Source organism: Eptatretus burgeri, chromosome 17 (genome assembly GCF_056783735.1).
Source record: "Eptatretus burgeri isolate ZD-2024b chromosome 17, Ebu_testis_v1, whole genome shotgun sequence".
NCBI lineage: Eukaryota > Metazoa > Chordata > Myxini > Myxiniformes > Myxinidae > Eptatretus > Eptatretus burgeri.
The window spans coordinates 27,782,461-27,804,960 of NC_140977.1; the positions used below are offsets into that span (position 1 = coordinate 27,782,461).

Sequence of the window (22,500 nt, forward strand, 5' to 3'; positions counted from 1 at the left end):
TTCTTGGCACTTTCGCCCCTTTGGTTTTTACCTCACGAACTGTCATCATGAGCGAGGAGCCGAGGCTGCGAGAGGGCGGATGGAGCCAAGTCGATTAATAGGACTGAAACCAAGCTACACTACAGATACATCTGGTAGGATCACACACTTCGGCTATCCCCTCACACATCTTTTCTGCTGTACCTTTCTTAGTTTCCCTTTTCAAATACATTCGCAACAGGCACTCCCACATGCACATCACTCTTTTCCACGCACCACAGACACCTCACAGTCTTTCTTTCCACTTCTCTCCCTCAGCGTTGAATAGCAGTTGTGAATGCTTGGGCCCATGTACTGTGTTAGTGGTAGGTCAGGCGCTTACTAAATTTGCTCTGTCTCTTTCTCTGATCTCATTGCTGTACAAATTGCTTAAGCCTCATTTCTCCCCATGCCATTGAAATCCTTACTTCCCTCCCCCTTTTTTTCCTGCTCCTCACTTGTGTAAATAAACCTGTTCTTGTTGAATCTATTAAAGATCTGTCCGTATCCATCTTTCCCACCATTTGTCTAGCACTGTCCGTATGTAGATTGCTTGGGAGGTTGAGATTCCCAACGGTTCGGTTTACAGGATCTGGCATGTGCTAGTGGTGCAGCTCGGCCACATTTAAGATCACCAGATAAGGTGAGTAGTACATTTTCCGAGGGTGTGTTCCCTGGTCCAGGGGCCACGGGACCTCCAATTAGTTATTCGTGCTTGTCATTGGTGTCCTTCATGATGTCCTTAAAAACAATGAGTTTCAAAATGTAATGATCTTCAATTTTGTTTGACTGCCAGAAAGTCAGTGGCAATGAGTAAGAGGATCTGCCGGGAACACCAAAAGCGGTGGTGTGCTTGGTGCCAGCCCCAATCTGTGTCACTCGTGCCCTGCTCTATGTGCGGAATTGAGAGAAAGGATTGGATATAATTATGCGGTTTCCAGAACCACAACAATATCTATACATAGTTAGTATGTATATTATCCCTGTGTCATAAGAGCCGACCAGGGTTGCGTCAGGAAGGGCATCCGGCGTAAAACCTATGCCAAATCATTCTGCGGATCATAACGGATGATCCGCTGTGGCGACCCCTGACGGGAGCAGCCGAAAGAAGAAGAAGAAGAAGAAGAAGAAGAAGAAGAAGAAGAAGAAGTGTTACTATGTATATGTATATATAATGATTATACATATATAATGATTATATATATATATATATATATATATATATATAATGATCATACTGTACATATGTATATATATATATATATATATATATATATATATATATATATATATATATATATATATTATATACTAGTGCGGGCCCGTAGGTGCGTGCCAGTATATTCAGCTTTGTTCCTTCGCTCTCGTAAACGACGTCTGGATTGGGGCATTGTTTCAATGAGATCGGACCAACCGTATCATAAATGGCCATAACTTGGGAAACACCTGGGAAACATACTCAGGTCCCCAGCGTCAATTGCGATGTCATATCAAAAGAAGAAGAAGAAGAATTGTGACGCCCTCTCTCTCTCGCCCCCCTCTCTCACCTCTCCTCTCTCCCTCCTCCTCTCTCGCTCCTCTCTCTCGCCCCTCTCTCTCGCCCCCACTCTCACCCCCTCTCCCGCCCCCTCTCTCGCCCCCTCCTCTCTCCCCTCTCTTGAGTTGTGACGCCCCTCTCTCCCTCCCCTCTCTCGCCCCTCTCTTGCCCCTCTCTCTCCCCTCACTCGCCTCTCTCTCCCCCTCTCTCTCCCCCTCTCTCCCCTCCTCTCTCCCCCCTCCTCTCTCCCCCCTTCTCTCTCGCCCCTCTCTCTGTAAATGTATTCACAAATGTCGACCAAGCACAACAATTAATTCAAACCTTGGGAGAAAAACAGCTTTCAAACCCTTGGGAAACAGCTGTTTCCCTTGGGAAAATTCAAACCTTGGGATTGATTAATAATTTGAACAATTAATTCAAACCTTGGGGAAAAACAGCTTTCAAACCTTGGGAAACACTTGGGAAACAGCTGAAATGGATGAAGAACGATATCAAACCTTGAAAAGGCACATACTCAGGTCCCCAGCGTCGATTGTGACGTCATAACAAATGAAGAAGAAGAAGAATTGTGACGTCAATCGTGCAAAAAAAACAATAAATAAATAAATAAACATTAATTGTGACGTCATTCGTGACGTCATAGCACCGTGTCTTGTCATTGGTTGACAGATAAATGGCCCTAACGTGGGAACCGCTTGACCGATTAATATCAAACCTTGAAAAGGCACATACTCAGGTTCCCAGCGTCGATTGTGACGTCATACGAAACGAAGAAGAAGAAGAATTGTGACGTCAATCGTGCAAAAATAGAACCAATAAATAAATAAATAAATAAACATTAATTGTGACGTCATTCGTGATGTCATAGCACCGTGTCTTGTCATTGGTCGACAGATAAATGGCCGTAACTTGGGAACCGCTTATCCGATTAATATCAAACCTTGAAAAAGCACATCTGCAGGTCCCCAGCAATATTCCTGGCAAGTTTCAATCAGATAGGACTGGTGGTTGTCGAGAAATAGTGGTCACAGACAGACATACAGACACACACAGAGATTACTGGAATTATATATACTAGTACGTGCCCGTAAAAAAAAATAATAATAAAAAATTAATAAATAAATATTCAAACCACGAGCAACAAAGAACAACCACACAGGCCATTTCTTCGCTCTCGCGTGCCCGTACGTGCGTGGCCCGGAAGTTCGCATATTATTCGCAGTTACGATTATTCGCAATTTAGTTTTAATACCCAATTATTCAATTAGCACCAACGTATTTTACTTTTTCGCAATGTCGTGGCAAGGAAAAACAAAAAGAGAAGAGAAGAGAAGAGAGAGAAAAAAATTACTTCTTGGTTCGGAGCACACCAGCACTCTGACGTTACCGAAATTTATGCACCGTCTAATATGAAAACGATCATAACTTGGGACATTGTGTTTATCTATAAATGTGCATAAGAAATCGAGAAATTATTAGAATACATGGTCATCATTATCCGGAAGCCCGTACGTTGTAACCCGTAATGGGGAACACGGCTGAGCTTCCCTTCCCCATCGGCCACGCCCACGCAGCAACGTGTCCTCTCATTGGTTTGGTAAATAAATGGCCATAACTTGGGAAGCACTTATCCGATTAATATCAAACCTTGAAAAGGCACATCCTCATATCAGGTCCCCAGCAATATACCTGGCAAGTTTCAATTAGATCGGACCAGTGGTTGTCGAACACACACACACACACACACACACACACACACACACACACACACACACACACACACACACACACACACACGCACACACTCACACACACAGATTGCTGGAATTATATATATATATATATATATATATATATATATATATATATATATATATATATATATATATATATATATATATATATATATATATATATATATATATATATATATATATATATACGGGGGTCTGCAAAAGTAGGTATACAGTAAGGACTGCACATTTTTTCATTACTGTATACCTACTTTTGCAGCCATGTGTATATATATATATATATATATATATATATATATATATATATATATATATATATATATATATATATATATATATATATACATACAGTATATGTGCTGCCTGAAGGGAGGGGATACCTGGCGTTGCACAGCTGAGTGAGATTTTTTCCGGTGGTAGTTTTGAGGTACACTACTTTGGGAGCGAATGTTTCTCGTAACCCTTGAAACGCCCCTTGTACTTTGTTCTTGAAAACATTTTATGGTTTCAGGGGCATCGATGTATTCAGTCTGCATGGAGAGATTGTTAATTTGAGACATTACATTGGGAAGGATATTTCAGTAAAGGGACAGCATCGATTTTGCATGAATGGAACATAAAAGGACCAGGAGTTGAAGTTGGGGAGATGGGAATTTGCCCTTTTCCATCATTAGATGACCATTTATTTGTTCAAGCACAGCATATGTATAATTCTTGTTGTATGACGAGCAGTGTTTTAAATTTGCATGAGGTCCCTACATGCCAAAATATTTTCAACTGGCTTGACAAGAACGGCTTTTTTCCCCCCCGTAGAACTGGTTTCCCTTGTGGACTGTTGGAATTACTGAGGTTGGGTGAGAATATTCTTGATTTGCCTGATGGTCCTAGGCGTGGTTTGCTGACACCTGCACGTCAGCCTTCAGAGCATTTTAGCAACAAGGAAGGATTATCTCTACCATGGTACACAGCGAGAAAGGAAACTTACTCGTCGCTGGGTTCTAAATGCAACAGGTGAAGGACAGGTAAACATTTATTCTTCTTCTTGCCTGCTTTGTGTTGAAGTGATAAAAGTTTTACCAGTTCATTTAAAGCAAGTCTAAACATGTTCCATTTTTCGATTTAAATTGATAAACTTGTTATCTGACTCAGCGTGCTCGAAATGTACACACTTCTGAGTGCCACTATCCCCTGACTGTTTGTTTGCATTGTCATAGGACCTAGGCCATGCACTCAGTGGAGGCATATTGGACCATACTTGACACTTCGTCATTGCCAAGCTTTTTACTCTGCCTTGCCTTTGTCTTTGCCACGGCAGCAAGCCTTGCGGCTGTCTGCAGCTTTTGCCCAAAGCTAACGTGAGGTTCAACTCTGCAATATCTGTTGTGAATGTCTCGACGTTTGACCTACACCTTAGTTGTTGGTTGTATTTTTTAATGTCAAGAGAAAAGACAATATAAATCAGAGTAAAATATCATCCACTTCACATCACGTACATCCACATCACTTTCCAGCACATCTACATTCACTGAAATCTTTACTTAAATGCTTCCTTTACTTAAGTTTGTAAATGATAAAAGTTTTAGTTTTTCGGTTGTTCTTTTTTCAAAAAAATTTTTTGTTGGCAAACAAGGGTTGATCAGGATGTTTGTGGTTTTCTCCGTTCATAATAAGGCTGCTTGTTCAGTTGAAGCATTAAAATCACTGTCAATCGGAATGTGCAGTGAAAATATGTGAAAGAGCAACTGACATCATCCTCAATGAATCAGTGTCAATGCAAATCAAAAGAACATTACAAGCGCCTTCCATTTCTGAGAAAATAGTTTATTTTTTAAATGAACACCCTTAACCCACCTTTCCCTTGGATTAACCAATGAAGGGCAAAATGTAGAAAACTCAACATACTTTCCAGGGGTCGAAATTTATTGATGTTCAAGAAAGGTTACTTGTTAATTTGTTAGTCTTTTAACTAAAAATAGCCACTGGAAGAACCGGTGCACATTCAATGGCTGATATGACAGAAAAACAACCATCATCACTGAATGCCGATAGACTATGAACCTTTTGTGTAAATGGAGTGAGTGTATATTTCACAAGGAGCTGACCAACAGACAACAAATCTTAATCTTTAAAAAAAAAAAAAAAAAAAAGTTCCTTGACGTGGAACACTTAGCTCTCTTCTTATCTAGTCAAGAAACATGGTGTTGTCTTCGTGGTTAGGATGGCTGGTTTGGGATCTTAGGGTCCTGAGTTTGAGCCCTGTTTGCTGCTGAACTAACACCAGGTGGGGTTGACTCAGCCTGTCATCCTTCTGAAGTTGGTGAAATGAGTGTCTGTGTACTGGTAGAGGGGCACAGTATCAGTGGCACCCCAACGAAATTATAGCTACCTGGTAGCCAAGCTGTCATATGCAAGAACAAGAATATAGAATCAAGGTAGTGTCTTTGGGCCTAGTCTGGTTCCTCGTCTACATAATGACCACATTGTAGTCTGGTTTTGTACAGTGTGCACACAGTTTCACATTGTTTTTAGAGGCGACCAAGAAGAAGTACAAATTGGCCATTGAGCGATCTCTCCTTGTGGTACTTTAATGATGTATTTTAGCGTCTTTTAAAGTCTTACTAGTTCAGCAAACACTCGAGAATAAAGCTTATGGATTTTAATTGCTTATGACTTCACTCTTTAGCAGTTTATGAGCATATCATTGTGCACACATTTGAATGGGCAGCCATTTTTTTCCCCCGTATCATCCCTCTATATAGAGTACTACCGTACTGCATGATGAACTAGCAGACAACCAGTTACGCCAACCAGTCTGTTGTAAGGGAATTAGTTTCCAATCGAGTATGGAATATTTAAGGAGTTTGAGAGGATTGTCTCCTCCAAGGCAAGGCACTTTTGAGCTGAGTGGACAAAATGGCGCATTAAGACCCCGAGTTGAGTGAGCTGAATGCAGACTGACCAAAGGTAAGCCTGTTTCTGGATCTACCGTGAATTATCTTCAAAAGGGGGTTTTAATTAAGCCAAACACCCAATTTTCACTCATGCACTCCCTTGGAGTTCCCTTCATAGGCATGCAAAGTTTCAGCCTACGAGGTTTCGTTGTTTTGGAGTTATGGAGGAGACACACACACACACACACACACACACACGCACACACACACACTGATATTTTTATGATGGATACATATGAGGGTCGGTACGGAAGTAATGCCTCTTATTTTTCAGTTTGTAACTAAATCATCACAGGAGTTCTATGCAATATCACAATGCCAGGTTTGTATCTCCCATCCATTATAAGTTGAGCAACACTGTGATCAGTCATGCGACAACATCACACCACGCTTTCAAAATGGCTGTTCTGATGGATGTGCACACGAAACAGAGAAACGTTATTGCATTTCTTACTGTGGAAGAGGTTCCTCCGGTGGATATCCATCAGTGTTTGAAGAATGTGTACGGAGACACTACCATTGATGTGAGCACTGTTAGACGTTGGGAAAGTTTTGCAGGAGTGGGAAAACCAACGTCGATGTCAAGCCTCGAAGCAGATATATATATATATATATATATATATATATATATATATATATATATATATATATATATATATATATATATATATATATATATATATATATATATATATCACGGATTCACTCATGTGAATGTTTTGTCCATTCTCTGTGGGCTGGAAAGTCCCTCAGATGGACCTTAAGCCTGGTGTCCCATTCAATGGTTGGTGGCCATTAAAGAACTCAAGTCTTTTGTGAAAATCAGGCAAGTTATCACCAGCAGCCTGAACAAATTCCTAATTTCTGCCACCTTCATTTGATCATGAGGCCTGGCCAGCCGGTTCATGAAAGACTGGCAAAAAGGCCTTCACAAGCTGATTCCACACGAAAGTGTGAATAATTGCATCTGTTCATCAAGTCATAGTATCGTTGTAGTTGTACCAGTACTGGTGTTAGCAGCATGATATATTTTTATCTTGCCAAAACGAAGTTCTTGCAAGATCTGTTACTTGGTAAGTTTTTTTGTTTGTTTGTCTGTAATCAGTGCATTTTTCACCTTTATATCACTCTGTAGAGCACAATTCTCATCGGAAACTCTTGTGGGTACACATGTCGTAGTATTATTACAATACCCTTCAGCACACATAAAGGTCAAGGTCAAGGTCAAAGGTCAAGGTCACTTTGCGGTAAATCATGGAGGTCGACGAAACACTTATCTTTTGAGTAATTTAAACCGAATTATCTCCAATCTTCATGGGAATATAGTTCATGGTCTGGCACTCAGCTGATTATTTTTTGGTGGCGATTCGCCTTGACCTTCATGGTTAGCGCTGGAGGTAGAAAGATTTTGACCCCAAGGTCAAATTTTGAAATCTTAGATACCATATCGAGTAATACCTCATATGAAAGCGCTTGATAAGTGCTTTCCAGATCTGTCAAAAGTTTGACGCTATGACGTCATTTATGACGTCATGACAAAAAAAGGATTTTTCATGAAAATTTTATTTCCTCAGTTCTCATCAAAATCTCTTGATATTTCATGTACAACGGTCCTGGAGAGATACCATTAACCGTACAAAAATATAAAGGTCAAGGTCAAAGGTCAAGGTCACAAAAAGGTCAAGCATCAAGGTTGATGAAACCCTTATTTTTTGAGTTACTTTAATCGAATAAATAAGTCACTCATGTTCACATTTTGGCAAGATACTGGTCACCCAGGGGGTGACATTGGTTTTTATTTTATTATTAGTTACTTTTTTCACTGAGATGACGATCAATCTCACCCTTTGTTGAACTAACATGATATTGTTTTCCTTTACTCTTGTGTGCAGATTACCAGGATGGAAATTCTTCAATTCCAATGATCCAGAGTCTCAAGTTAATTCAGTGGTAAATTATGGGTTTGCAATGAGTCACTCTTTTATCTTTATTTCTGTATTCAAAGTCAAGGTACGTGGAAGAGCTCGAGGAAGCATCTGATCTCGTGGGGAGAATCCACACTGCGCTGATGATGGCTAGTGGTCCCCAAACAGAAAATGTCAGGCAAGGGGCAGTCTTGGAGTGTGTGGCAAGGATTTGGGGGTGGGAGGCAGGGGTAAGCGGTCAGCACAGTGGCAGGACACAATCACGTCTCTCACCTGCATGTGGAGGGAAACATGATGGCTGAATGCTATTGGCATTGTACGTGGTACATGTTTCGGAGCCTCGGTGGTGCGTGTTTCTGTGTACGTTGCTGACTTGTTGCTGATAACTCACCAATAAGCAATTGAACAATTCCAGTGGCTGATGGGGACATGTAGCATTGGGGTAATCATGTACAGCGCCCTCCATAAGTATAGAGCGTATTGGAACAGTGAAGTCAAATTTGTTATTTTTACTATGTACTCAAGAAATTTGGATTTGAGATCAAAATATGAATACGACGCAAGAATGCAGAAGATCAGCTTTTATTTCTTGGCATTTTGATGCATATATGTTTTACCATTGTAAAACAACATAACTTTTTTTTATGTTCAGTCCCCCAATTTTAGGTAAACACAATTAATTGGAACAGATTAACTTAACGTAAATTAAAGTAGTATAATAGTTAGTATTTAGTTACATATCCATTGTACCCAATACCTGCTTCAAGCATGTGACCCAATGACATCACCAAACTCTTGGTATCAACCTTTGAGATGTTTTGCCAAGCCATTACTGCAGCAATTTTCAGTTGTTTGTTTTTGGGAGGGATGGGGGTTTCTGACTTTCGTCTTCTCTTCAGCAAGTGAAATGCATGCTCCATTGGATTTCAATCAAGAGATTAACTTGGCCAGTTTTTTTTCCCCTGATGAGCTCCTTGGTTGCATTGGCAGTGTGTTTTGGGTCGTTGTTTTGCTGCATGGTGAGAAGCGCCGCCCAATGAGTTTGGAGGCATTTTCTTCTACATAGGCAGAGAAAATGTTTCTGTACACTTCCGGATTCATTCGGCTGGTGCCATCATTAGTTACATCATCAATAAAGATGAGTGAGCCAGTTCTAGAGCCAGCCATGCAAGCCCAAGCCATGACACTACCTCCACCATACTTCACAGATGAGGTAGTATGTTTTGGATTATATGCAGTTACGTCCTTTCTCCACACTTTCGACTTTCCATCGCTTTGGTAAAGGTTTATCTTGGTCTCATCTGCCCTTAAAACTTTGTTCCAGAACTCTACTGGCTCACCTCTGTACCTCTTGGCAAATTCTAATCTGGCCTTTCTATTTTTGGTGCTGATGAGAGGTTTGCATGTTGTTGTGTAGCCATTTGTAATTCTACTATCGAAGTCTTCTGTGAATGGTAGATTGTGATACTTTCACCCCTGCACTCTGGAAGTTGTGGGTGATGTCACTGGCGGTTGTTTTAGGGTTTTTCATCACAGCTCTGATGATTTCTTGTCATCAACTGCAGTTGTTTTCCTTGGCCGACCTGGCCATTGTCTCTTGCTAAGTACACGAGCGGTTTTTTTTCTTTTTCAAGATATTCCAAATTGTTGTATTTGCTATTCCCAATATTTATGCTGTGGTTGTAATTTAATTCTTCTGTTCTTTCAGCTTCCAAATTGCTTGCTTTTCTTTCAAAGAGAGTTCTCTAGTCTTCATGTTGGTTTTCGCCGACTAACTACAAAGGCAGACTCCCAAGTTAAAAACCAAGACGACATTCACAGCAGACAGGCTTTTGTTTTTTGCATATTATGCGGTTTTACCGTGTGAGACAATCTGTGGCTGATGCTCACCGTTACAGCCAGAGGGCGCTAATAGCTATTTAAACGATGACTGTTGTCATCATTGGTTTGATTAGATATTTAAATGTTGTGCCATCCTGATGAGGGAAAATATGACCGAGTTTATGACGGCATGCCTTTGAATTCATGGGGACTCACTCTGATGGAGGAGTCCAATTGTATGGCCATGCATTCTGGCCCTTCGGGGTTATGATGTGTGTGTTTGTTTGACCATGTGCTTCAGTATTTGGGCTAAGGGGCATGTGTATGCCAACGGGACAGTCTTGCTGGACTGTGTGCTTCGGTCATGGGGTCAAGGTGCACTTCCCAAGCTGTTTAAATGTTTTGATTTTTTTTACCTTTTTTAATGTAAGAAGATGTCTTCAAAATGAGGGTAAATAAGCCCGAAATCCGGATCGGTGGCTCTGTTTGATGTTTAACCAATGATGACCTTAAATCTCTGTCTTTTGACATGAGTGGCTGGGCTGACGCCTCCGTGGGTTGGAAGCGACATTTTGGTCTGCACATGTACGGGACTGATATCCGTTTGAGATTGCATGGAAGCACTTCGTTGCACTCCACACATTTTGGTGTATGTGTGTGTATATGTATATATATATATATATATATATATATATGTATGTATGAAAAGGCTGTTCTGGCTAAATAGTTGCATAGGCTCCGCCTGTTAGTCATGAGCTTCGCAGAGCTACAGGTCTCTACATCTCCATGGGACTGTACTGCAGGCAATACTGAGAAGAGAATTTAGTTCTCAATTTTATAGACCAGTCCATCCCAGAGAGGGAACTTCCATGGACATGTGCTTTGGGCTTGTTGACCCTCCTTATGAAGGATGCCTTTTTGTATGAAAAAAGGTTTTAAAAAATCAAACATTTAAATAGAACTTGGGATGTTTACTTTAACCCCACGGCCAACGTACATAGTCTAAAAAGACTGTCCCACGAGCATACACATAAACCTCAGACCAAAGGCTGAAGTACATGGTCAATCAAACACACACATCCTTAACCCAAAGGATCAAAATTCATGGCCATACAATTGTACCCCTTCTCAATTGGAGTAGGCCCATGCCTTTTTTAAATATAATTAATCCTATTGTCTTGTGGGGTTGGCAAAGAGGAACGTTTGGTCACACACTTTTTAGGAATTGGCTAGCTTGGCCTGATGGCAAACTAGGGCCGACTGGGACAGGAATTTGGAAGTCAGGGTGCTAGAAATAATTCACCTACCATTTGTGAAAGACACCTAGGAATCTTTGACATCCACAAGTTCATGCTAGCAGATGGGTCCCCAACTTGTCCAGATGAGGAACGGAACATTTTGTGATGCAACGCACTGACTACAAAGCACCGATCTGATCATTTATATTCAGGTCAAGATTCAAACGAAGACTAGACAGCTCCAAGGTAACTATGCTACCTCTGCACCATCTCTTCAGACTTGGGAGATACCCTAACAGACAGAATCAAACTGGTTAAACGCCATTTTGTTAATTCCTAAAACCTCTAAGCTTGTTGGCCATTCTACGAAAACACCACCAATGACTTAATTTTACGACTGCCAGAGATTCAAGACCACAGAACTTGGGGTAGAATGAATAACTAGTATTGCCGGTGAAGGTTAGTATAAATATGCATTAGCGTGAACAGATAAAACAACTGATGAAATCAACAGAATGTTGATTGAGCTACACTAAACTAGGAAGCAAGGAGAAGCTGATGATTTTTCTCTTTTGCTCCGCCAAAGGGTTAACCCCCTGAAACGTCAGCTTATCCTCGCTTCCCACGATGGTTAGCATCCCTCAATCAATGTCCTGCTGAATAAATCCATTGTTCATAGAACTTGGGGCCTGGTTTCTCTGAACTTAAAAATGCAGAATGGCCTTGTCTAGTTCTGAGAAGCTCACATGTCGTAAAGTATAGTCTTGCACAGGAGATGCTGAGCTGATTTTCTTGGATCCTTCCAGCTGAGCATCTCACAAGTACTGTATTTATTTTTGAACAAAAGTAAAACCCCTAATTTGACCACATTATACATGAGTGTTTCTCATTTGTTCTGAAATGGCAATGCTTCTGTCTCTTCGTAATGCACTGTCGTTTTGCTTTTCAGACTTTCAACCATCAATCGGTTCATTCAGTGTCACGTAATTCTACGTCTCCAACTCCTGGTAAGGTTTTTAGACACATACTCAAGAGTTTCTGTCTTCATATCTATAATCTCATAATTCATTCAGTCATGCATGACTGATGCCATTGAGAAGCCTGAATGATAAACATGTTTCAATCCTTCAAATAACATAAGAAACATGATCATGTATGATCTCATGACCTGTGTGACGTCACCTACGTGACACCATCTGACCATCTCCCTCGGTGACATGCCGAACAATGATTGCCTCAGTTTTAATCCTGGTAGAATCAAAAGTGATTGCTGTAACTGCTCTGCATTTGGGTACTTGTGGTGTTGTCTAAGGTCTGGAAACAGGTTCTGGAGATGGAGACAGAGCATCGTCTTGTTGCGTAGTCGATCGCTGAAACTGTTTTCTCGTCTCTTAATTCTCAACTGGCACGGTGATGCTTGTTGACGAGGAAGCAACAGTTTACAGGAGGGGCCGTGGTTGTTGGAGAGGGATGGTTGGTTGTAGTTCTCTTTGAGGTTGATCATTTTCCAAAAGGTATAACCACCATTGCTAGCACTTTTCACTTATTGTCTCTTTTATCCGTGAATCCAAAGGGATGTCCAACATCAAAATCTACAAAACAAGTTGCTGAAGTTGAAACAATAAGACGGAGGATGTTTCCGGTTTTTGGTCTACCTTGACATTTTGTGCTGTGCTCATATTTATTTTGCAATACTTTTGCCTCCCCCACCTATACCGAGAAACACCCGCACAATGTCAAACACATCACTAAGCTCTGAAGAGCAGATGAAAGAGACAGGACTTTATACATTAGAAAGGATGTAGTAAATGTATGGAATTGTCTCCTTGGAAAGATAGTGACAGCAGAAACAGTAGTAGGTATCTAAAAGCAATGGGGATAGATGGATACGTGGATATTGAAAGGAATGATCGGTAGGTGAGGTATTGGTGCCAAAAAATGCCTGTAATCAAAAAAAAGGGTGGGGGGGGCAGAGAAATAATTATTTTAGACAAGTAATATCATATCACAATATATATGTGTATGTATGTATGTATACATACATACACATAGCATGTCCACAACAAATTACCATTCCAAAATCAAGCAGTAATAAAATTTTTTTTATTAAATAGGATACAACAATTCAGTTTGCTGCATATGAAAGAATATCTCGCAAAGTTTTTGTGATGAGCATTCTGTGATCGTTTTGCCACGAGATCTCACTTGTGTTGTTTAACTGCCATGAGATCTCTTTCAGTCGAAAATAATTGCTTGCTAAGGATTAACTTTTTTGGGCAGCATGTTATATTTTGCAGTATGGTAAATGGTAGAGGAGATGCCTCTCACTGTGAAGGAGGCATTCAATGCAGCGCTAAAGTCTGTGGTTGAGCAGTGCCCCAAGCAAGGAACTCTTCGAACCTTGAGGGATTTCAATGCATCAACTGGCACTGACAGGGATGGTTATGAGATGTGGGTCGTCTCATAACCATCCCTGTCAGTTATGGGATCCCATGACAAGGATGGCCCCATGGGTCGAGAACTGTGAAGCAGAATAGCACTAAGTTCCTTGACTCTGCAAGAAGTCGTGGACTTAGGGTGGCTGTTTCATTGTTTCAGAACCCACTGGCTCATCGGTGTACTTGGTATTCCATTGCTGGTGATGTGGCAAAGGAGATTGACCATGTCCTCGTTGATGGTCGCTGGAGGATGATCCAGAACTGCAGGGTCTACCGGAGTGCTCAGTTCCTCAATATCGACCACAGGCTTGTTGTCACAACTCTGAAGTTGCAGCTTAAATACAGGAGAATGGTACCATCCCAGCCTAGGCTGGATGTTGGCAAGCTCAAGGATGAGAGGGTAGCTGAGTAGTTTGCGAACAGGTTCAGTGGGGATTTGGGGGGTCGGGGTGTTTTGGGGATCCCTGAAGAGTTGTGGAGTGCCTTCAAGACTACCATCCTTGATGTTGCCGGTGGATGTCTTGGAACCCACCATCATGCAAAGAAGAACTTTGTCTACCAATGGACAATGGATAAGATTGACCAGAGCTACCAGGGCCAGGCTTATTGGCAGAGCTGAGATGTTCAGGGAGTTGAGGCATAAAACTGTGCGTGGGCTGAGGGTGGACAAGGAGGCCTATATGCGAAGAATCTGTGAAGTGGAAGAGCATCAACTAACTGTGTCAAGTAATTCTCATCCTGCTTTCAGAGGAAATTGTGCATTGCGTTCCTCCAAACCTGTCCTTCAGTGTACTGCAGTTAGAATGAAGGGTGGTGGGTGCTTGACAGAGGAGTCCGAAGTGAAGTCCCGCTGGGCCGGTTACTTTGAGCGATGATGTGAGCTGACCCACCAGCTATCGAGTTGGATGTCAGGGGTGTAACTATCCATATTGCTGACCCTACAATCAACTGCGAATCATCTTCGTTTGTGGAAACACAGGCTGCGGTGAAGCACAGTTGAAAGGGGGGGGGGTAAAGCACTTAGGATATCTAGCATCCATGCTGAAATACTCAAGGTTGGTGGAAATGCTGGAGTCATGCCATTTTAATATTGCATGCGGTTCTGTGCTCTGTTTGGAACACAGGCATCATCCCAACTGACCGTGAGCGGGGCCTTGTTGTCCCGATATATAGCATGATATTTCAAAAAGTCGTCGACGAGTTATGACAAAATTAGGTGGATGAGTTGGGTCGGTGAAAAAGAACAATCTGATTCAATTTGGGTTGAGGTTCAAATCCACATCCGGCCTATCAGTCGGATGAAAAGCGTAAACTGTTCATCCTGGCGGAGGTATGCGCTCTACTCAGAGCCGTTGTCGTTCTCAGCTGGCACCCTGCTGTGAATTCATGGAGTCGGAAAACCGTTCATTTCATTGTCAGTTATGGTTCTAACTTTAGGTAAGGGAACTATGTTTTGAGGTTCACAGAATTTACAACAACCCTTTCAATTATATTATATTTAAGAAATAGCCGATACTGTACAATTGATCGTGTGTGTGTGTGTGTGTGTGTGTGTGTGTGTGTGTGTGTGTGTGTGTGTGTGTGTGTGTGTGTGTGTGTGTGTGTGTGTGTGTGTGTGTGTGTGTGTGTGTGTGTGTGTATGTGTGTGTTTCTGTCTGTCTGCGACCACCGTTTCTCGACGACCGCCAGTCCGATCTGATTGAAACTTGCCAGGAATATTGCCGGGGCCCCGCAGATGTGCCTTTTCGAGGTTTGATATAGATCGGACGAGCGGTTCCCAAGTTACGGCCATTTTACTGCTTTTTCAGTGTTGAAAAGGTGTATATATGGCAGCTGAAGGTGTCGTTCCACCTTCTCACCTTATCATGCCAATTTTTTCCCAAATTATTAATAACCGGACGATCACCGGTCCGATCGAATTGAAACTTGCCAGGAATATTGCCGGGGACCCGCTGATGTGCCTTTTCAAGATTTGATGTCAATCGGACAAGCGGTTCCCAAGTTACGGCCATTTATCTGTCGACCAATATCTGCAAGAGAGATAAGAGGGGGACGGCAGAGGGGGGGATGCGAGTGGGAGCGAGAGAGAGAGGGATGAGAGAGGAGGGGGGAGAGAGGGAGGGTGAGACAAAGGGGAGAGAGGGGGCAAGAGAGGGGGCGAGAGAGAGGGGCGAGAGGGGGCAAGAGAGGGGGCGAGAGAGAGGGGCGAGAGGGGGCAAGAGAGGGGGCGAGAGAGCGGCGAGAGAGGAGGGGGAAAGAGGGGGCGAGACAAAGGGGAGAGAGGGGGGCAAGAGAGGGGGCAAGAGAGGGGGGCGAGAGAGAGGGGCGAGAGAGGAGAGGGGAGAGAGGGGGCGAGACTAGGAGAGAGAGAGGGGCAAGAGAGGGGGGCGAGAGAGGGCCAATTCTTCAACACAATTCTTCTTCGTTTGATATGACGTCACAATTGACGCTGGGGACCTGAGTATGTTTCCCAAGTTATGGCCATTTATGATACGGTTGGTCCGATCTAATTGAAATAATGCCCCAATCCAGTCGTCGTTTACGCCCCTACGGGCCCGTACTAGTTTGTGATAAATTGTGATGAAGGATTTATTTTTTTAACAGAGCCAATTCTGCAATGCTGAAAAGGGTAAGGAAATCAGTCGACGGTTGATAACTACAATCAGAGAGGTAGATGCCAATGCAGCCGCAATGAAGGAAAACCATGTGGAAATTTTATGAAAGGTCTTTCACGATTGCTGTGGTTGTATCATGTGTTTTTTTTTGTTTTGTTTTGTTTTTTCCACCAAGTTTTGGACTTTCCAATTGGGGATGGATTTTACGATGGTGACATGATGTACGAGACCATCCCAGAAGAGACAGTGATAAATCCGCATCACGTGAGTTCATCCGGTGAAGATTTTCTAAATTACACATCAGTTGACTACCCCCATCAAACCGTTAATTTTCCAGCACAAAACCAGGCCTGATGCCTAGGATTAAACGATGAACCAGTTGTATTCACAATCTCGTATACTTTGTAAAACCAGCTCAGCTGGTTTCATCCCCATGATTTTTGAACAAAAGGGTGGGATATTGTAATCGGCTCCGTCTGTCTGTTGGGTCGCCAAAATAGGTGACCCTTATTGGCAGTAATTCTGTCTGTTTGTTTGGATATTTGTTTGGATGTTTGTTCGTTTGTCATCAGCATAATTGGTAGTAAATGTGGGCGGATTTTGACCAAACTCGGGTGGTAGGTACATCTTATGACCTCGTGCTTTGAAAATTGTGATGGTTGCTAGGGACGCTGTGGTTCCCTAGCAACAACCGAAAAACCTTCAAAATCGGTACCGTTCACGTGAAATCAATTCCGAAAGCCATTATCCCACGTAGGGTTATGAAATTTGGCACGAATGATCTACAGGTGATGCTCTATCAAATACATTCCGGTTTTTGTGATATATGGAATACTTTACCCGCAGCACCCCCTAAATTAGGGTATGCACGAAAATTGAAGACCCCCTAGCGACCAGGTGAGTGCTTAAGATACGAATGAAACTTTGCAGGTTCATGGTACGCAATGAGTACTACAACTTTGCCTCAGGACATATTGACCGATTTCGCATAGGTCACGGGTCAAAGGTCAATTCGTGCAAAAATGAATAATATGCGAGAGCTGGAGGTGCCTTCGCGCCAAATGCTACTCCTCCTCGGGTTATGGTCGGATGGTCATGAAAATTCACACTAATCGTCTGGAATACATTGTGCACAAATGATCCAGCCGGATTTTCGATATAGATCTTTGTTCACCCACAGCACCCCCTCGAACTTTGGGGATTTCCGATTTCAAACCGCATTTTCGGTACTTTTCATTCAAATGGATACCGAGTAGTTATCTGTAGATGGAACTGGATGAGATTTGATATGCATAATCTTAAGGTGATTCCCTATCCGCTATATGACATCCATTTTGCTCTATATCTTATAGTTTCCATGCTCGGTGACCCATCGCCGCCTACCGGCTTGTCTGTCTGTCTGTCTGTCTGTTCATCCGTCACACTATCTCCTCTTAAACGGTTGTGCAGAAATTCACCAAACTTGGTCGATATGATCACCACGTGGCAAGAAGGTGTGCGAGCAGTATCATTTTTGGCTTCGCACCCTAAAGATCTGGGGCAGGGTCAAAAGGTCATACACCAATAAATCCAATTATGGGTACATATTTTTAAAACATTTTAAAATGATACTTTGTGTTGCAATCAATGTTGGGGGATGCATGAAATATATAATGATTTCTTTGGATTTGACCCCCAGTTCAGTCCTCAGGGGGTGAGGACTTAGGATTACAAGGGTCAAAACAGAATGTTTATTTTCCTCAAAATTGATATTGGGTCATTCCTGGTGGAACTTTTTGCCATCTTTCAACTTTACATTCGGTAGGAAGCGTGGGGATTTGCGATGGCGTGCGCCATCAACTTCACTCTCGTTCTTATTCGTGTTATAAACTCATACTGGTTCTGTGGTTGCTGTTCCCATTTTTTGTAAAGTTAGAATCTGGGCTTTTTGGTGATGCAAGAAGTTGTCTTGCCGAAATAGTAGTGCTTGCACGGGTCATTGTGCATAACTGCAGCAGGTGATTTTGTACACTTGTTGTGGGTGAAAGTTCACAGACAAGTGGTTAACTTGTTTTGGGGTGAAAAGATGCTTTCTTTTTGGCCAGTGAGAGAATGCACGTACTGTTTGTACATGGAGAGATGTACAAATCGCATGGAGAACAAATCGCATGGAGAACAAATCGCATGGAGAACAAGGACGTGATGAGATTTCGGTGTACATTTTTGTAAATGGAAAGGACAGAGTGTGTGGAATTTGAATTCTGTCCGACATAATTGAGCGAAGTACTGAGATGGGAAGGCCAAACAGGCCAAAAACAAATTTCACTTAAATTATTTTCTTGTCTATTGATTCCCACCTCATAAGAGATCAAGGTTTATAGCAAAAAAGCTAGTGCAAAGTGCTTTTGAAGAGAGGGGTTGAGGGGGGCGGATGGGCGACTGATCGATTTTATTAAGGGGCGCAGGATCTGACTTGAAAAGGGGGGCATGACATCCTTTGTTAGCAGCATTACTCCAGCTACCCTGTCTGTAAAATGGGCAATTCAGATTGCATAGCATCCTCTACAATGTGTTGGCCTTTGTGTCGACCATCATCACAACTTTCTGTCATACCTAGTAGGTGTTTTTTTATATATATATATATATATATATATATATATATATATATATATATATATATATATATATATATATTCTCTCTCTTCTTCTTTCGGCTGCTCCCATTAGGGGTCGCCACAGCGGATCATCCGTATGATCCGCATAGAGATTTGGCACATGTTTTACGCCGGATGCCCTTCCTGACGCAACCCTGGTCGCCTCTTACGACACAGGGATATGGTACACCTATTTTAACCGGGGCATACACTGGCCCAGTATATTGGTACTCATTTCGCCGACCTCGGAAGGATGACAGGCTGAGTCAACCCCCTGGTGTATTAATTCAGTGGCCCAATGGGGCTTGAACTCAGGACCTTTTGGATCCCAAGCCGCTGCCCTAACCACTGCGCCAACACCAGGCTCATATATATATATATATATATATATATATATATATATATATATATATATATATATATATATATATATATATATATATATATATATATATATATATATATATATATATATATATATATATATATCACGGTAGTGAGACCAGCTATGTTGTATGGTTTGGAGGCGGTGGCACTAACAAAAAGACAGGAAGCGGAGCTGGAGGTGGCAGAGTTAAAGATGCTGCGATTCTCGTTGGGAGTGACGAGGATGGACAGGATAAGAAATGAGTGTATTAGAGGGACAGCGCAGGTAGGACGGTTTGGAGACAAAGTGAGAGAGGCGAGATTGAGATGGTTTGGACATGTGCACAGGAGGGAAACGGAGTATATCGGGAGAAGGATGTTGAAGATGGAGCCGCCAGGCAGGAGGAGAAGAGGAAGGCCAAAGAAGAGGTTCATGGATGCGGTGAGGGCGGACATGCGGGTGGTTGGAGTGTCAATGGAAGATGTGGAGGATAGAGCAAAATGGAGACAGTTGGTCCGCTGTGGCGACCCCTAGCGGAAGCAAGCCGAAAGAGGAAGAAGATATATATATATATATATATATATATATATATATATATATATATATATATATATATATATATATATATATATATTTATTTTTTGTTCGAACTGTCTCTCCATCTTGTTAGAACTGTTAAAAGTGATACCCTGTTGCATGTTTTTCTCCATCTTCCAGGACATCAAAGCCACTGTCAATGCTAACTTTTTCCTTCCTCTGGGTCTTTTTTCCTTTTTTCCTGTTCTTCCTTCTATCACCACCTTCTCTTTTATTGCATCTTTCAACTATATCGGCACTCGTTGGAGCGCACACCTCCGCTTGGATGAACATTTTACGTTTTGTATCCCACTGATCGGTCGGATCTGGATCCGGACTTCAACCAAAATCGAAATGACTTGTTTGTGTCACCTACTAAACTCATCCACAAACCTTTGTCATAATCTGTCCATTACGTTTTGAAATATCATGCAATAAGTCGTTTTGGGCTACATTTCTCAATACTGAAGAATCACTTGAAAGATTAATAAATTCTCCTATCGGGATCATCACCAAAGTTGACACAATTCTTCCTTGTTGCACACCCAACGAGTCAACGAAGTTTCATCTGAATCTGTCAGCACATTTTTGAGATATTGTGCTATATATCGTTTTTGGCCCTATCTCTCAATGGTGAAGAATCACTTAAGGAATTCTAGTATCCGAATCCGGATCCAGATCTTCACCAAAACCGAATTGATTTGTCATCGTCACACACCCAACCAGTCCACCAAATTTCGTCCTGCACACAAACAAACAAACAGACGGTGAAATCATAACCCCCCCTTTTTACCTTTGGTGGTGGGGGTAACAAGTCTTCACCCTTTTTCACACGTCCAATCCAGTTTTTCTGTCTTCTAAATTATTTCATTGGAATTATTCCTTTTCAACCAGTTGTACTACCCAGTATGGTACGTGAGCTATTCCCGGCGCTCTGGCCAAATTCCAATTTCTTTCTCAAACCTACAAGGGGGCACTGCATCTGTGGCGCAGCTACAACTCCAGCAAATGATGCTACCCACAGCAATGTATTGCATACAAAATAATTGAAAGAAGTACTGTAGGACCCAATCATTTATTTTTCGTTCTCCCCAACTTGTCTTTTCCATTTCCTTCCAAATCCATATCTTGAAGCTCTCTCGGCTTATGGTGGATCTTTTACTGTGACTTCGCATTACCCGTTTCACTAACCTCTTCTTCAGTCATTTGTTTGTCCATTTTTGAACACAATTCGTTCCTTCTGCTCGGTGCTGTCTTTCCCATAGATATCATTCACTTAATTTCCTTTCAACACCTCCTTGCCATGTGTTCGTAACACACTCACCAAATATCTGAACTCTTCCACATATATGACCCATTTTCAATCCACTTTTCATCCAAAGAATGAAGAACTGGTCTCGTTTGTGAAGGCCAGTATCAAACTGCGTCGGGAGACAGGTAGAACAATGGATTAAATCAATAGGAAGTTGATTGGGGTATGTTAACCGCTGTCGGAAGCATGGCGAGGTGGACGTTTCAGCATTAACCCTTTGTTGGTGCAAAAGAGCGAATGAAGGGTCCTCTTTTGCTCCGACGAAGGGTGAACACCCGAAATGTCAGATTCTCCTTCCTACCTACAGCGATGAGCATACATCAATCAATGTATTCTTGATTTGCATTCCCTTTTCATCCGTCATCTTTGGAGGACCACATCATGTTTACTTTGGGAATTCTCTTCAGGCCAACCACCAACTTCTCCAACCAGCATGACTGTTCCTTCTGCAAGTACCCTGGTGAAATTCAAAATAACTTGTGTAAGCCATATAGAGTATAGGATGGACCACTCTACTTCATTAAAGATCTGTCTTAATTGATAACCACTGTGGCGGTCCTACAAGGATCCACGAACCTTTCCAGTGGAATATGAGGTGGAACTATATGTGCAGTTATAAATACTCTAATCATTACGGAAATATCGTACCTAAAAGTTTAATATGCTGTGTTTGTATGTTTTCTCAGCATACTCTTGCCAGAATTAGAGATTCCCTCAAACACCAGACGGAATACCAGAGGCAGACAGATGTCGTCTCTCCAACACCTGTCCAGGCGAATTTGCAAAGGAATTTCCAGGTAGGGAACAGTAACAATATCCTTCTGTCTTCTGCCTGAAACAGTTTCTGTCAATCTCACTTACTGTATATTTCCCATCACTACTCGATCATAATTGTGAAGTTTCACTTCGATTGATGAAGCGGTTCAAGAGAAAGAATTAAAAAAAAAACATTTTCACTCAATCCAATATGGCTGCCAAACTGTGTGACATCAATTATTCGTGAATACCCTCATATCCCCAAGGTTTGGGAAACATTTGTGTGAAGATTCCCCTCGATCTGTCCAGGCGTTCTGGAGAAGAAGATTTTTTTTGAAAAGGTTTCAGCATAAATCCAATATGGCTGCCAAACCATGTGACCGATGATATCATATTTGTGAACGTTTTGTTCCTCGTGGATAGGCGGTCACACTTGTAAAGTTTCGCCTCGATCTGTTCCGCCATTTTAAAGAGGAGGATTTTTAAAGGTTAAAAAAAAAAAAAAACAATATTGCTTTTAAAATTACGTGACTGATAACATCATCAATTTTTTTTCTAT

General features: G+C 41.9%; 1 protein-coding gene across 3 annotated transcripts in view; it reads left to right on the forward strand.

The window, feature by feature from the left end:
• The first annotated feature begins 4,141 nt into the window (after positions 1-4,141).
• LOC147009623 (uncharacterized) overlaps positions 4,142-22,500 on the forward strand; it is a 31,671-nt gene continuing 13,312 nt past the window's right edge. The window contains exons 1-6 of one of the 3 annotated variants that reach the window (XM_085861680.1): positions 4,142-4,331; positions 4,524-4,664; positions 8,153-8,210; positions 12,194-12,251; positions 16,473-16,561; positions 21,872-21,982. In XM_085861680.1, coding sequence (XP_085717806.1) covers positions 4,534-4,664; positions 8,153-8,210; positions 12,194-12,251; positions 16,473-16,561; positions 21,872-21,982 — 447 coding nt within the window. In that variant the 5' untranslated portion in view covers positions 4,142-4,331; positions 4,524-4,533. The remainder of the gene's footprint in view (positions 4,332-4,523; positions 4,665-8,152; positions 8,211-12,193; positions 12,252-16,472; positions 16,562-21,871; positions 21,983-22,500) is intronic. The other 2 variants (XM_085861679.1, XM_085861678.1) reach the window with 2 other exon arrangements.